General features: G+C 40.0%; 1 protein-coding gene across 2 annotated transcripts in view; it reads right to left on the reverse strand.

Moving 5' to 3' along the window:
* Positions 1–14,621, reverse strand: part of LOC146003686 (sialin-like) — a 187,465-nt gene that overhangs the window by 165,584 nt on the left and 7,260 nt on the right. Inside the window, exon 1 of one of the 2 annotated variants that reach the window (XM_083142049.1) lies at positions 12,261–12,561. The exons of the other annotated variant lie outside the window; for it this stretch is intronic. Within the exon in view, the coding sequence (XP_082998175.1) occupies positions 12,261–12,283 (23 nt within the window). The 5' untranslated portion in view covers positions 12,284–12,561. Of the gene's footprint in view, positions 1–12,260; positions 12,562–14,621 lie in introns of those variants that run through there. 2 annotated transcript variants of the gene reach the window in all.

A 14,621-nucleotide genomic window follows, 5' to 3' on the forward strand; every position in this document is an offset into this window, starting at 1 on the left:
AGCTTTCATCACCCACCTATTCCCTAACCCTCCAGTGGTGTACGCGTCAGTATGTGAGTGAGTGCAATTCGTTCCGGTTGTTACGTTCTAAGACACATTTGGGGTGACCAAACACCCCGGTTCTTAAGTGTGCAAAATATCTGAATCGATATTCAATTGTTTGTAAAGTTATTGATTTAGGGATTTGTGTGTTCAGCCATCTTAGAAATGGTTATTGTAAGTTTAGTATTAAATCGTTGTTATTTTGTATCCTCGTGTTAATCTTTATATTATCAAGTACCTACGTGTGTGAATCATTTAACCTTTGAGTGTGCATACACGACACCGGTGAGCAGTAACGTGTGGTAAATTTTGTTTGGAAACATGGCCATTTCTGTGCATGACGAGCGTTTCAAAGAGTTTGTTGTAACTGTGTTGGATGAAGATTCACCTGCTGGTGTTGAATGGGATAGTGATATAAGTGAACATGAAGAACAAGACTTCGTGGAGGTAGAATCTGATTGTGCATCTGAACAAACTGCTTCGGAAGAAGAATATGAAGTGAATAGCGATATATTTCTGGTCAACAAAAAGACAATCATCTCAATACGAGGGAAATGTGGTCTCATTTTGTTGCCTCAATCTATCGTGCAGTTATGAACGAGATCCGATTCACATTTTTGATAAATTGCCTACGTTTTGATGATAAAACTCTCAGAGACTCCGGAGATAAGTTTGCACCCATTAGGGATTTGTGGAAAAAGTTCATATCACACTGCACCGCATCTTACACTCCGCATGAATATTGTACGATTGACGAACAACGATTGTCGTTTAGAGGAAAGTACCCTTTTCGTGTGTACATTCCCAGCAAACCTAACAAGTATGGGATAAAAATTGTTTGTATGTCCGATGCGAGAACCTTCTACATGATCAGTGCAATACCGTATATTGGGAAAGAAGATCGTGGACCAAATCCAATGACGCTCTCTATGTACTATGTAAAAGCTATGGTACAAGGCGCAATATAACAGTACATAATTGGTTTACTTCCCTTCCTCTTGCAGACGCAATGCTTAACGATCATGATCTCACAATCGTTGGAAAAACAAACCAGAAATTCCTGCGTCTTTCCAACCTAACAGAAAAAAAAAAGAAGTGTTGTCCTCACTGTTTGGATTTGATCGAGAAAAGACAGTATCATTTTGTTCAATGAAAGAAAAGCCTGTTCTCTTGTTATCAGCAATGCACAGTGGAAACAAAGTGGACGAACATTCTAAGAAACCATATATTATAAACTTTTACAACTAAACCAAGGGCGGTGTTGACACATTTGATCAAATGTCTCACAACTACACAACTTACTGCACAACAAGATGATGATGGCCTCTACGTTATTTTTACGGGGAGCTGGATCAAGCTCGAATCAACTCACACATAATTTTCCAATCCACCACACAGACAAAAATCGGTAAATGCCAGTACCTGAAAAATTTGGGCATTGTCCTTGCTACTCCGCATATGAAAAGGAGATTATTACAGCCGCTGTCTCGGGAACTTTCTAACGTCACAAATGAAGTTCTCAATCTTCGATAGCATGAAGACACCAAACGCAGGCTCGTCTTCGGGTCCTTCAGCAACGAAAATCAAGAGACAATCTAGATGTCAAATGTGTCCAAGAATCAGAGATCGAAAAACCAAAATACATTGTGCAGTATGTGCAAGATTTGTGTGCGCAGATCACAGGAAGGACACTTGTGACGAATGAGCTTTGAAGAACTAACATACTATGTGGCTCACATGTAGTGGGTTAGAGATACAAAGAAAAAAACATTGATTGGAGTGGTGTTGTTAAAGTCAGCCCATAATGAAAGACTTGACGGTAAATTTCTTAGTGTATACTTAGGGGAAACACTTATTTTGAAAGGCATAAATAATTAGATAATTTTGTTTTTTTGTAATGTAATGTACTACTTTATTCCGAAGAATAGAACCCCACAATTCGGCACATTTGTCTTTCATTTTGCTTACTTTTGTGCTAGTTTCAAAATGTCACTGTTGTTACAACTTAATGAATATCTCAGGCTATCCAGACTTTATAACTTACTAAAGCTTTGTATGAAGTGTGGGGAAAGGGACAAGTTACCCCAGGTGAGCATTCATGAGGTCCAAAAAAGGGTGATCATTCTAGGGTTAAATCCACTCCTTCCGAAGGAAAATAGCATTGAATTGGATAGGAAGAAAACACGTTTTCCCGTTGTGTAGACTCAAATCCTGGTTTGTCGTCTGCTGTGACGTCACCACTAATGGAGTCCATTGCATTATATTTCAATTGTAAATGAGCAATTCTAGTATATCAATTGTAAATGAGAAATTCTACTATATTTCAGTGGGACAGAAGACGGCAACATTTGAAGAGGAGAGACGCGAAAGGAATGAAAAGAAAACATCACTGATTATGCTCGAGACCAATACGCTGTTGTGTCGTGTTGTGACAAACACGTTGTGTATTCCGGAAGCAGGCGTGACACACAAAAAGTGACGGGTGCATCGGTTTGTCAATGGTCGCGTGACTTGCTTTAGCATGATAGCATCGTAATATACCACCCATTTACTATTCAATGGGGAAACACCTCTGTCACCAAGAGCATTGTTTGTCACTTGCAACCGAAAGAGCATGTGGCGAAAATTCTGCAACGCGCCAATTTATATGAGCCCGTGGGGCCGGAACCCACCAAACAATTGGTAGTGTTGTTGTTATTACTATATTTGTTATCGTGATTCGTAGTGAAATGGTTATTGAAATAGGAAAGTAACAGGTTTTTTTAAAAAAGTGAGGATATATTGTTTGTATGCATTAAGAGGAAGTGAGAGGTTTTTTTCTGAACTTGTAGCTGAAAAGTGTTTAAGCCCACCCAATGTATCTCAACAGTTGGCGCCCCTGTCAACATGAAGTCATGCTGCCCACTGTCAGATTGGCCAGCTTTTGAATGACGTTGGATGGGCTTATTATACACTTGAGTTATAAGTTCATTAAAAAATCCTCATATTCCATGTATCATGATATATCTAAATGCACACCGACAATGCATCCTTACTTAATTATTATTATTACACAATAAATTATTGGGTGGGCACGATGCGATATAAGTTGGCGCCACTGCTCACTGTGATAGCCTAACTGTTTCATTCTCTTTCAAAAATATCGCTAGGTATATAGTGCACACAGAACCTAAAATACGTCAATTGACACATATATGTTGATTCCAAAAACATGCCGGGTGGCCAGAATTAAAGTTACCCAACTGAGAGCCTCAAACAGGTTACCGAGGGCTCTGAGTTGGGTAACTTTAATTCTGGCCACCCGGTATATCTACATGCACACCAACAATGCATCCTTGCTTTAAAATTATTATTTAGTATTATTATTATTATTATTATTATTATTACGCAACAAATTATTGGGTGAGCACGTTGCGATATAAGTTGGCGCCACTGCTCACTGTGACAGCCTAACTGTTTTATTCTCTTTCAAAAAGATCGGTAGGTATATAGTGTACATAGAACCCCAAACACGTCAATTGACATATATATGTTGATTCCAATAACATATTAACGAGCCTAAACTGCAAATGATGCAATGTTTGCTGTGTCAAAATAGACACACAAATGCAACGAAGGGCACTTTCATCAGATTCACTAAAAATGCATCAAGTGTGAAGATCGGACAAGATGCAACAAAATTTCGCTTTTAATTCATAAACTGGCACAGCTAAATGTGTAATTTTGTTATCTTTGAAATGATCTTGTCTAATCTTCACAATGGACGAATTTTTAGTTCATCACACGGAACATGAGATGATGCACCATTTATGATTTATTTGTGTATTTTGACACCAAAAAATGTACCATTTGCAGTTTATACACGTTACTGTGATATAGCATCACCAAGCAAATTGTCCACCACCATATTTATTATTTTTGTTTTACGTAACGAGATCTTCACAGAATTGAAACAAAACGCAGAAAAATGCACGGAAAAACACGTAGGATCCAAGAGAATGACTGTAGCCACGGTCAATTCTATAGTTGTACAGTGGGATCTATAAGTAATACCGTGCAAATTGTCCATCACCATGTTCGTGCACTTTATTTGACCCAATAAGAGCTTTAAGAATTAAAAGAAAACTCAAAACAAGCTGTTGACAACTTCTGCACCATCATACATAAAATCCATCGCTTAAAAAACACATAGAATGTAAGAGAAATATTAATGAAAATAGTCATGGACAATTTGCTGAGCAATACTAGTGGATCCCACTGTACCAACATTGGGTGGGGAAAGTTGTTTGAGGTTTGTGTGATAAGGGAGACCCTACAATTTTGCTGGGGTTGGTACAGCTGTATACCCAACGGCGAAATAAACAGTAGGCAAATTGTCCACCACCGTTTTCATTCGGTCTGCATTACACAATGTGATGACAATGAATTGAAATAATGACGTCAATACGCAGAGAACAATGCCTGCTTCGAACCAACATAGTTTCATTCCTTAAAACAACACAGGATGTAAAATAAAATAAAAAGTAATGAAAATAGTGGTGGACAATTTGCCTACCATTATCTTTGCCATTGACTGTACCTTGGTTTACTCAGAGAATAACGTCCTGGGGAATGACTTTTGAAGTTGTGGGGAGGGCAGTATACGATAGTCATAACAAACCGATCTATATTAAAGACCTTTTCTTGAATTTCTTCTTCTTGAACATAAGCGTTTCTGTGAACTGAGCCATCGCTAGGGCAAATGCTTGCTTTCATGCCCCGTAAACATGAACTGAAAAGGATTTTCAACGAACTTAGAATTGTCCGGCATCGCAATTGTTCTAGATTCTTCAGTACAACGGATCTTCTACCATAGACCAGTGCGTCAATGTTTACCCTCAAACAGCGAGTGACGTCATGCAGAAGTTGCTTTACAAAAGAAGTCTTATGAAATGCACTAAGCTGAAGCAATTCTTGTGCTCGTATCTATATAAAAAAACAATAAATCATAACAAATTTCACAAGGAAGTATGCAAATGACCACGAAACTTGCAACTTCCTTCCAAAACCTTGCAAAGGCTTGTCAACTTTAAAGAACAAAATACCTGGATGTTTCGTTACAGACTTCAAACACTTTACATTAAAATGATTTACATTAGAATAAAATGCTAAAATATGAAGTCAAAACTAATCGCTTATCTTGTGTCGTTATAACAAAAACTCACCCCCTTAAAAATTTTTCGTGTGGTGATTTTTTAGGTCAAGATTGTTGGTGGAGAGAATCCACCCTGTTCCCCCCCAGGATGTCACACAGTCAACATATTTGTGTCAATTGACAATTTTGGGTCCCATGGGTACGCTCGTATCCTCATTCAGTTTGAATGCGAGCAGAAAGGTGTTTGGGTAAACAACAATGCACCCGATAGATAGTTTCATTGTTATTAAGGGGTAAATATCTTTTTTAGTTTGTTAGTGTTATTTTCCTCCTTTTTGTGTATCCTATGTTTGTGTATTATTTTTTAGAAATTTCAATTCCATACTGTTACGCATTTTAATGCACTTTGAATTAAGTTTTTTTTTCCCTTACAGAAAGCAATTTCAAAATATTTCTGCTAAGCCATGGTATACGATCGGACTAATGGGAAAGTTATTAAAACTGGTTACGAATTTCTGTTCATTGTTTTATGTTGTAAAAGTTGTACTAGCAGTAGAAGACGTGGTAGAATTTGTAGCATTAGAGAAAAACATATAGCAATGTTGTACTAGAGGCAGAAGTAGAAGTTTTGTAGTTGCAGCAGAAGTATAATCTATCCCGAGAATCTCAGGAGCACGGCCGCGCATAACGGTGAAGGGGATAAAGCGAGTGGGCAGAGCGAAGCTGTACACGCCGCTGCAAAGGTTGGTAACTGCAATTGCTTTCCCCCTCCATGCAACGTCGTTCCTTCGCACATGTTCATTGGTCGAGCCCTCTCGACTCACTACTCGTGCAGAGACTTGCTTTCGCTCGCTCGCTACAAAGATTGACGGGACAGAAGTGTAGTGGTAGCAGAAGAAGTGGAAGCTTTAGTAGTAGTAATAATATCTGAAGACAGTAACGGCGATTGGGTGCCAAAACTGGGCGAGGGCAAGGGTTTCCCCTTACATTATTAGGCTTAGCATTAAGAAACCAAAGTGCGGAGTGAAAATTGAAAAAAGAAGCGGGGGAGACTGTCCCCCTAATCCTCGCCACTGATGAAAGTTGAAGTATTTATTAGAAGAAGAAGAAACCAGCCTCTGTGGCGGAGTGGTCAGTGTGTTGAACTCTAATAAACTTATACTTTTCTTACGTTCATCATTCATCCTCATCGTCGCGATCAACTCACGAGGTAGAAAACTGATGTAAAATAACCGAAACAGAAAAAAGAAAAAAATATTTCGAGCGCAATTCAAATTTTTCTACCAACTTCGTGTATACGTCGATAACACACTGACCACAGAATGTGGAAGCATGGATTTGAATCAGATACCTTCCCAAGCGGAGTGCGTTACCCTGAACACCTCACGGCCGAAGTCCTACCCTTGGTCTGCGAATGGTGTTAGAACGCGGACGCACGCGACCGGCAGAAGCTATTATTAAACGGAAGTGTAGCACAATGACCTCTACGTGTACTCACTGCCCTTGCACATAAAAGGACTTTCAACTACATTCTTTGCGATCCAATGATTGATTAACACGAGCCACATCTGGCGTCGTTTGCAGGGGAACATTGGGTAGTTTCCCACCAGTCATTTATAACAATGCATTACATGTATATAAGGCAACAATGTCCACCACCAAATTACTCAAATGTAATTACGCTTACAGTTACAGGCAGTGGTTTATGTGCCTGTACGGTACAGGTTGTACCCGCATGCTCAATTTAAATTGTTTATTGTTCGGGATAGGTGCGTTGCAATATGGGTTTCATTCATCGCACAAGTTTCAAGCAACCTTCGCCTTCTGACGTCTGCCGAAATGCATTCATTGTTAGGTTAAATGCCTTGGTTGATAGGTCAAGTTCTCTTAGCATAAATAGTGGAGCATTTTCGACTGACACAGTTTGAGGTTGACAACACTGCAAAACAAATGCACTGGGAGGGCGGTTTCCTCCTGCCTCGTGTACACTGTGACTGGATTTCAATGGGAATGGAGCGTTGGCCTCTACAGCAACGTATATTTTGTGTGGAGCAGTTCGTGTTGAAGTCAATTTTAGCTGTGCAGCGTGCATTCCGCAGGGAGTATAGTGATCAACAATGCCGTGGACGAGTTCCTAACAGGAAAACAATCATTGAACGTTGGAAACAATGGCGTGACGTTGGAAGTGTTCAAAATAAACCGCATTGGAGAAAAAGAGCAGTCAGAACACCAGAGAACATGGGTCATGCGTAGCTTTCAAGACAGTCTTGCACAATGTGTTGCCTGCCAGGGACGTCATTTGAAAGGTGTTATTTTCAAGAAATAATTGTGTGCACATTGTTCATGTATACATTTTCTGTAATCCAAAGGTGCGATGCGATGTTTGTTCTAGAAATGAAAAATGAAAGTAAACATAATCAGCAAATCATCTGTCTTCATTATAAAATAGGTAGTCGAAAATGCTCCACCCTGTACATTCTTGGTCAAGCCCTGAAAAACTGCAGAGAAGGCGAAAAGCGGGGAAGTTGGTTTGAGGTTTGTGCGATAAGTGATCATCCTCCTTATGTGCCCACCCAAAATTATAAATAGCGGTACTGAATTTCACACAAAAAAACAGAATGCTATAGAGGGTGAAAGAGAAATAACGAAAAGAAAGTAATGCACGAAAGCAAGAGCAAGATAAAAGAGAAGAAAGCAAGATAGAAAGAACTAGAGGAGGAAAGAGCAAGCAAGAACAAGAGAAGCAAAAAAAACAAAGGGGAAAGAACAAGAGACAGAGAGCCATAGGCGTGCGCACGGGGACAAGAGAGGGCAATTGCCCCCCTAATCATGGACGTCCGCAGATTTCTTTACATTGAGGGGCAAGAAAGGTATTTTTTCAGGGGGGGTAAACGAAGCATATTGCCTTATTGTAGTGTTGCCCTCTCAAAAAAAGAACACCACTTCAGTTTGAAATTATCACGTTCCTGCATCCCTATTATAATAACTAAAGTAAATTACTATGACTGAAATCAAATTGTGTGTGTGTGTGAAATATATACACTTTAAAGGTTGACATTCATTTTCCATAGGGGAAGCTCCTTGCCCCTCCCCCATACCCTCTTCGGGACGTCCATGCCCTATATACTTTCACCTAGAAATTCAGTGTAGAGGAATCTTATCGTCGTTATTCAACATTATTATACTCTTAAAGAAAATGAAGTATTTTCAAGCCTATGGACGTTCCAAGTTACCAAGAGGACTTTCGATGGGTCCGGACACACACTATACGCCCCTGTTTCGTATCCATCAATACAGTAGGTGGAATGAGTATTTTTCTTTCCCGACTGAACTTTCAGCAAGGTTTTTTGCTCAGAGCCGGCAACTTCATGTAAATATTTGAACGGGGAGGGCAGGATTGACAATATTATTTTTACCTATGTAGCATATACTTCCTGAGGAATTGGGGTGTGTGCAGAAATTGCTTGCCCCCCATAATTCGGCACCTATTTCCCCCCCCCAATCAGGGGGAGAACAACAAGGAGAATTAGCAGAAGACAAAGATAAAAGAGCAAGGAAGAAGAGAAGTAGATGTTAAAGAACACGAAAGAGAGAAGTACAGAAACAAAGAGAAAAGTAGAAGATAGAAAAAGAGGAAGCAACAGTACGAAACAGGGAAAGGAAAATGAAGAGTTCTCTTTCTCACTTCCTTACAGCAAGTAAGAGAGAGAGACGGGGAAGGTGAAAAAGCTGTTAAAAGGAGGACAATCGAAATAACGGTCACTAAAACTCAGCCCCCAAAAAATAGTGTACCATATTTCACCGCATAATGGTCGCAGACTTTTTCATCATTGGTTTCTTTAGCTGACGCACCCATGCGACGATTAGGTGATGAAATACGGTATTGTGCATGCATAATGAATTCTTTTTTTTTTTTTGGTTGACGCCCATAAGGGAATTTTAGTGGCTCACAATAGGCTTTATACAGTGTAGACGTATCCTCTGGCCGTGTCCGAAATGTGCAAGACCTTACTTGAAGCGAGCATCCTCCGAGTGTGGTCTTGGAGTGCGGTCTTCAAGTCGTGGACTGGAAGTGTTGTCTTTCGAATTGCACTTCGACTGCAGCGCCAAATACGATCAGAAGATAAAACTGAGTACTCGTTTGTTTTCCTCGCGTTTTAAACACTTATTTTCACCATAGAAATCACATAGCATTTTCAAATGCTCATACACATACATTTCCACACATTAGAGAACCATAACCAACAACTTCCTGGCCCATAACGTATATTTAACCTGTGTTGCTGGCTCTCTACCTCCGTGATTTTAAACAAATGAACAACGAGTGCGAAAATCACGTGACCTAGTCAGCAACCATCTGTTCTGCGACCTGTGCACTCCAATACTTGGCGCTTTTGAACTGTACTAAGTGACGTCACTTCCGTGAAGACCATACTTCAAGTCTGTACTTTGTGCCTTTCGGACAGAGGCTGTGAACCTGGATCAAACTTTGTCAAAATTTATCAATTTAATGCAGTGACGTTGACGAATATTTTGGGTTACAAACTGTGCTCCTCCACCTCAGAGGAACATAATCCGTTGAGTGGTAGACAAGTTCTTGCCATTGCAGGTCTCTGATATGTTACTATGACTGTCGGTATTCCATTTAATGTCATCTTCATCGTCGCGATAAGACCCTGTGAAGCGGTCAGCGTAACGCGCTATGAAGTAAAGGATCCCATGTTCCAACAACTCATTCTCAACCAATGGCGTAGCAAGGGGTGGCCGAAGTGGGCGATCGGCCGGGGCCTCGCATTTCATGGAGTTGATATAAGAAATGTAAAAAACATGATTGAGATAAAAAGATGGAAAAGGCTCATTTCTCTGGGCAAAAAATTAAAGCCTGCCTTTAAATTCTAGTTAAACATTATATTTTGAACGAATACTTCAAATCAGGGACGTTACATACAGGCGGGTGGGCCCTACGACTACAGGGCCCGAAAAAAAGTAAAAATTATTGTTGTATTTCTCATTTGAAACATTTAAGTAAAACTTCACGATAACTTGCTTGGACGTTTCTATGCCTTTATCCTTTTCTTGAATAAAAAGCACTCCCGATTTTAATATGTTAACAATAAGGTACCTCCAACTGCCACGAAACAAATGTGTGGTAGAGTCCGAGTGTATTCGGAACATCTCCAGCTGACTGAGCGAGTCTAGTCAGCGAGCTTACGAGCAGTGTACAGCTTGAGCAACAGAGATAGCTATAGGCGCAAAGTAGAGATGACGTCAGTCATTCACTTCTTGATTGGAGACGTCGGGAGTTACGACTCGCTCCCAAGGTGCAAGCGCAGAACGGCCAGAGCTGTTACGGAAATATTCTCACTTCTATCTTGCAAATGAGCAATTTTATTTAATTTTACTTTCAAAATTGTAAAAAGTAAGTAAATTGCAATATAATAAAAGTAGTGCATGACATACAATCCTCACAAAAGTTTGGAATATTGTTATATTAGGCAAAACACAAAAAGGTGAAAAGACGAGAAGGTCCACAGACAGATACTACCATGTGTTGTTGAATTTCAAGGCCGTGTCCATCATCTATTGTCAAATACATATAACAATATTCCAAACTTTTTGTGAGGAGTATAATACTCGCGATATGTTGCTACACCACTGTTCTCAACATCGAGATAAGGTAGAAAATCAGTGTATAATGCCCGTTCAAAACGGCCACACATACGTACAAATTAAACATATATAACAAACAAAAAAGAAACTACTGAAAAAGTACTACAATGAAACTGCACAACAATTGCCGCTGAAATTCAATTTCTAAATTCGTAACTTCTAGGCATGTCACTGGTGTTGTCTTTCGATTCTCTTCGAAAAGTCAAGTGATACAGCCATAAAAGTACTGAACGTGTATATTGAGGGAGTTGTACTTGACTAAAGCGAAGAGTATCTGACTTCCTGGCACACACAACGGGGGAAAATAAGGAATTTGCCTCCCACTCTCCAAAAAATTGTCTCGAAAAACAATGCTTCAATTTTCGTTCCTACAACGAGCTGTACCACTTTCCACTTGAAATTATCACTCCCTTATTAACAATTGTTGTGACTGAAATGAAATTATATGTGTGTAACATATAACTTATATTTTGGAATTGTCTTTCGCTTGTAGATGTCCATGCTCCTGTCGTAATTTATTTAGTGTCGCTATTTGCCACTTTTGCCTAATCGCAACGCAACGATAGGGATGGCTGTGAAATGGTGATGGCGTAGTGGTAACGTCGTTCCCTTGTAATGAAATTGTCCCGGGTTCGATACCCGGTGGAGGGACATAGTGGTTCGCATCGGATCCCACCTTAAACTGTAGGTCGTCCCGATTAGCCTTTCTGTGCATAAAGTGGACTTAACTCCATATGATGAAATTGATGAACGGACACTCGCAAAGAACAACCATGCCGGGATTCGAACCCAGGACACCTTGTATCGTAGCGCGCAGTGATATCACTCCGCCACGGAGGTTGTGAAACGAAGTTTTAAGTTTACTTTGTGCACAGTAAGGCTAATCGGGACTGGACCTACAGTTTAAAGTGGGATCCGAACCACTACGTGTCTCCACCGGGTATCGAACCCGGGACCCCTTGGGGTGTTGCAGAAACGTGATAACTTCAAACTGAAGTATTTTTTGAGGGGCTAATGTTATTATGGAGTAAATATGCCTAGTTTGCCCCCCCCCCTGAAAAAATACCTTGTTTGGCCATCCCTGAAAAATATCAGCGTCGGTTTACACTAGGGCTACAAGTTAGTTGTGAGCGATTTTTTGGTACTTTGATTTTACGTAGCTTTTCTGCCCATCCAATCACAACAATTAGGATGAATGTTGGTACAGGAACGCCAAGGCCGGGATTCGAACTTAAAACCTGCGAGTCGTGAATTGAAGCTACTAATAATATATTTTTGTTTACTTGGGTATGCTCTAATATTAGTGTGCACTGTACACGACCAACACCACCCTTAAATACACAGCATGCAATGACTGCAGTATGTCACACACGTGCTAATATATTTATAGCAATACGTCACTCCACTGACCTACCTTTGCGAGTCGCTTTCATCCATACCGGCGTGTTCTTTTGCCAAATCGTTTTGTCTATTGATCGCACAAGGCAAGCTGTGTTCGCTAGAAATTCCTGCTTCCCTACATCACTCCCGCTTTCATCGAAGCCAGGACGACGTACAATGACCGAGTGGAGAAGCGCTGCGTGCTTCCGACCCGGCTACTACCATTATCAAACGCGACAACAATCTCGCACGATAACACACACTGCTAATCGTTGAACTGCAGCGTACAAACACCCCTCAACTCTCGCCATTTCACTGTTCACGAAATAGTTAGCGCAGCCGTCGCGACGCGGCGCTGAGCGTTGCACAGGTATTACGTAATTCATTCTGGCTGCGGATTGTGAGTCATGGTGCTGTGTTTCGCGTATTTTCAATCTTTCCCTTATTTTTACGTCACTCTTCTGCTTCTTCGGCTAATAGCGACGATGAGAATGTATTCGCGAGACAAACACAATGGCTCGAACTTGAAACCACTGTTTTCGTAGCACAGTATTAGCAACCGCAACGAGTACAGAATGCTTTAATAGAGCGGGTTGAAAGCTGAATATAGATCGTCTTTTGTTCACGCAAATTGGAAAGATGGTATGGCTTATTGCACGCAAGTCAAACACCTTCCCGGTCAAGGGCGGATTTCATCTTCTGACGTAAAGCCCGGAATGCTTTCGTGGAACCTGTCAGAAGATTGAAATACAGCCATGGGTGTCCATACCCCCCAAGGCCAATGACGCATCACCCAAAAGCCAATCAAGCACCCCCCCCCCCAAGTTCGTGTCATAATCCCCATAAAGTATTTAATTAGGATTTTTTTTCATTTTTAGTTTTAATGAACACATCACTTGATACTCCCCGTCCTGAGTTATTTCATTTCTATATCTAACATGTCACTATCACATCAAATACTGTGTAGTTCAAAGTGAAGACTATGATCTGTTTTGCGTCTAGTATGAGCAAGGTTTAACATTAACCAGCCGATAAGAGATGAATTTCCACATAAAACTACATGGTATGGATATAATTATAGATAACTCTTAGCATATTTAGCGTCATAAAATGCATTATCATTTTTAAACTGCTTAAATTTATATGAAATAATAATGTGCGACTTCTGTTAAGAGAAAATATCCTGCATATTTGGAAATACAATAGGTAAATATAAATTATATGAATCTTTAGTAAAGACATGTATTGACTTTTTACTATTTATTTCTTGTGCTCATTCATTAAAAGATGTATATGAACAACATGTACAATTGTTTTCCTAGTAAGAACTAAAAACTTATTATTTTGTAGATAGAAACCAATTAATCGTATATATTGAACCACAGCTTACACAGTACATTTTTATGACGACATAAGAAATCTCACGTGAATGGTAAGCCATACTACTATTTTTGCTTTGTTTCTTGATTACTCATTGAAAAAGAATATCATAAGTAGAACGTATATGCTGCTTTCAAATTAATGTTTATTTACAAGACAGCATTGATACTGAAACAAACTTTAGTATGAATATCCTAAAAGAAGCTGTCTCTGAATGCTGGACCTTGCGAATTTATCTATTATTTCATCATTTGGAATTTGTGTAAGAATGTACAATCTGGAACGCAACCTACTATTAATAACCTTTAATCGAACATCCCCCTCCGGCCCCCGTGGCGGAGTGGTTAGCGCATCGCGCTACGCCAGGGGTCCCGGGTTAGAATCCCGGCCTGGGCATGGATGTTTGTCATTGTTCATTCATCAATTTTATCATACAGCGTGAGCACAAAAACACTCCCTGGTTTCAAGATGTCATAAAATTAATAGTTACTTGAATATTTTGATAAAATTGATATCCAAAGCTCAGTTAACTCAAAATATTTTAATATCTTTCTTTTCAGAATCGCTAGTTGTGAATTCGGTAGCTAGAGGGCAGTAATATCGAAAATGGCGTTCAGTCCGCAGCAAAGAAGCTGTGCGTGTTAGAATTTGCCAAAACAAGCAGTGTTGTGAGAGTGCAGCGTGCATTTAAACGGAAGTTTAATGTTGATCCACCTACACACAAATCCATTCTGCAGTGGCATAAAACATTTGTTCAGAGAGGATGCATTTGTGATCAAAGAAAAGAACATTCTGGCCGACCGTCCGTCTCTGAGGAAATTGTGGAGCGTGTGTGAGAAGCCTTTGTACGCAGTCCCAGAAAATCAACACGTCAAGCCAGTAGGCAGTTGCAGGTGCCACAAACTACCGTAAGCAAGATTTTAGGGAAGCGTTTGCGTTTTCACCCGTACCGGCTGCAATTGGTTCGTTATATCCACAAGACAAGGTAAAGCGACGTGAGTTTTGAGAGACTATC

Source organism: Lepisma saccharinum, chromosome 20 (assembly GCF_977018435.1).
Source record: "Lepisma saccharinum chromosome 20, izLepSacc3.1, whole genome shotgun sequence".
Lineage (NCBI taxonomy): Eukaryota > Metazoa > Arthropoda > Insecta > Zygentoma > Lepismatidae > Lepisma > Lepisma saccharinum.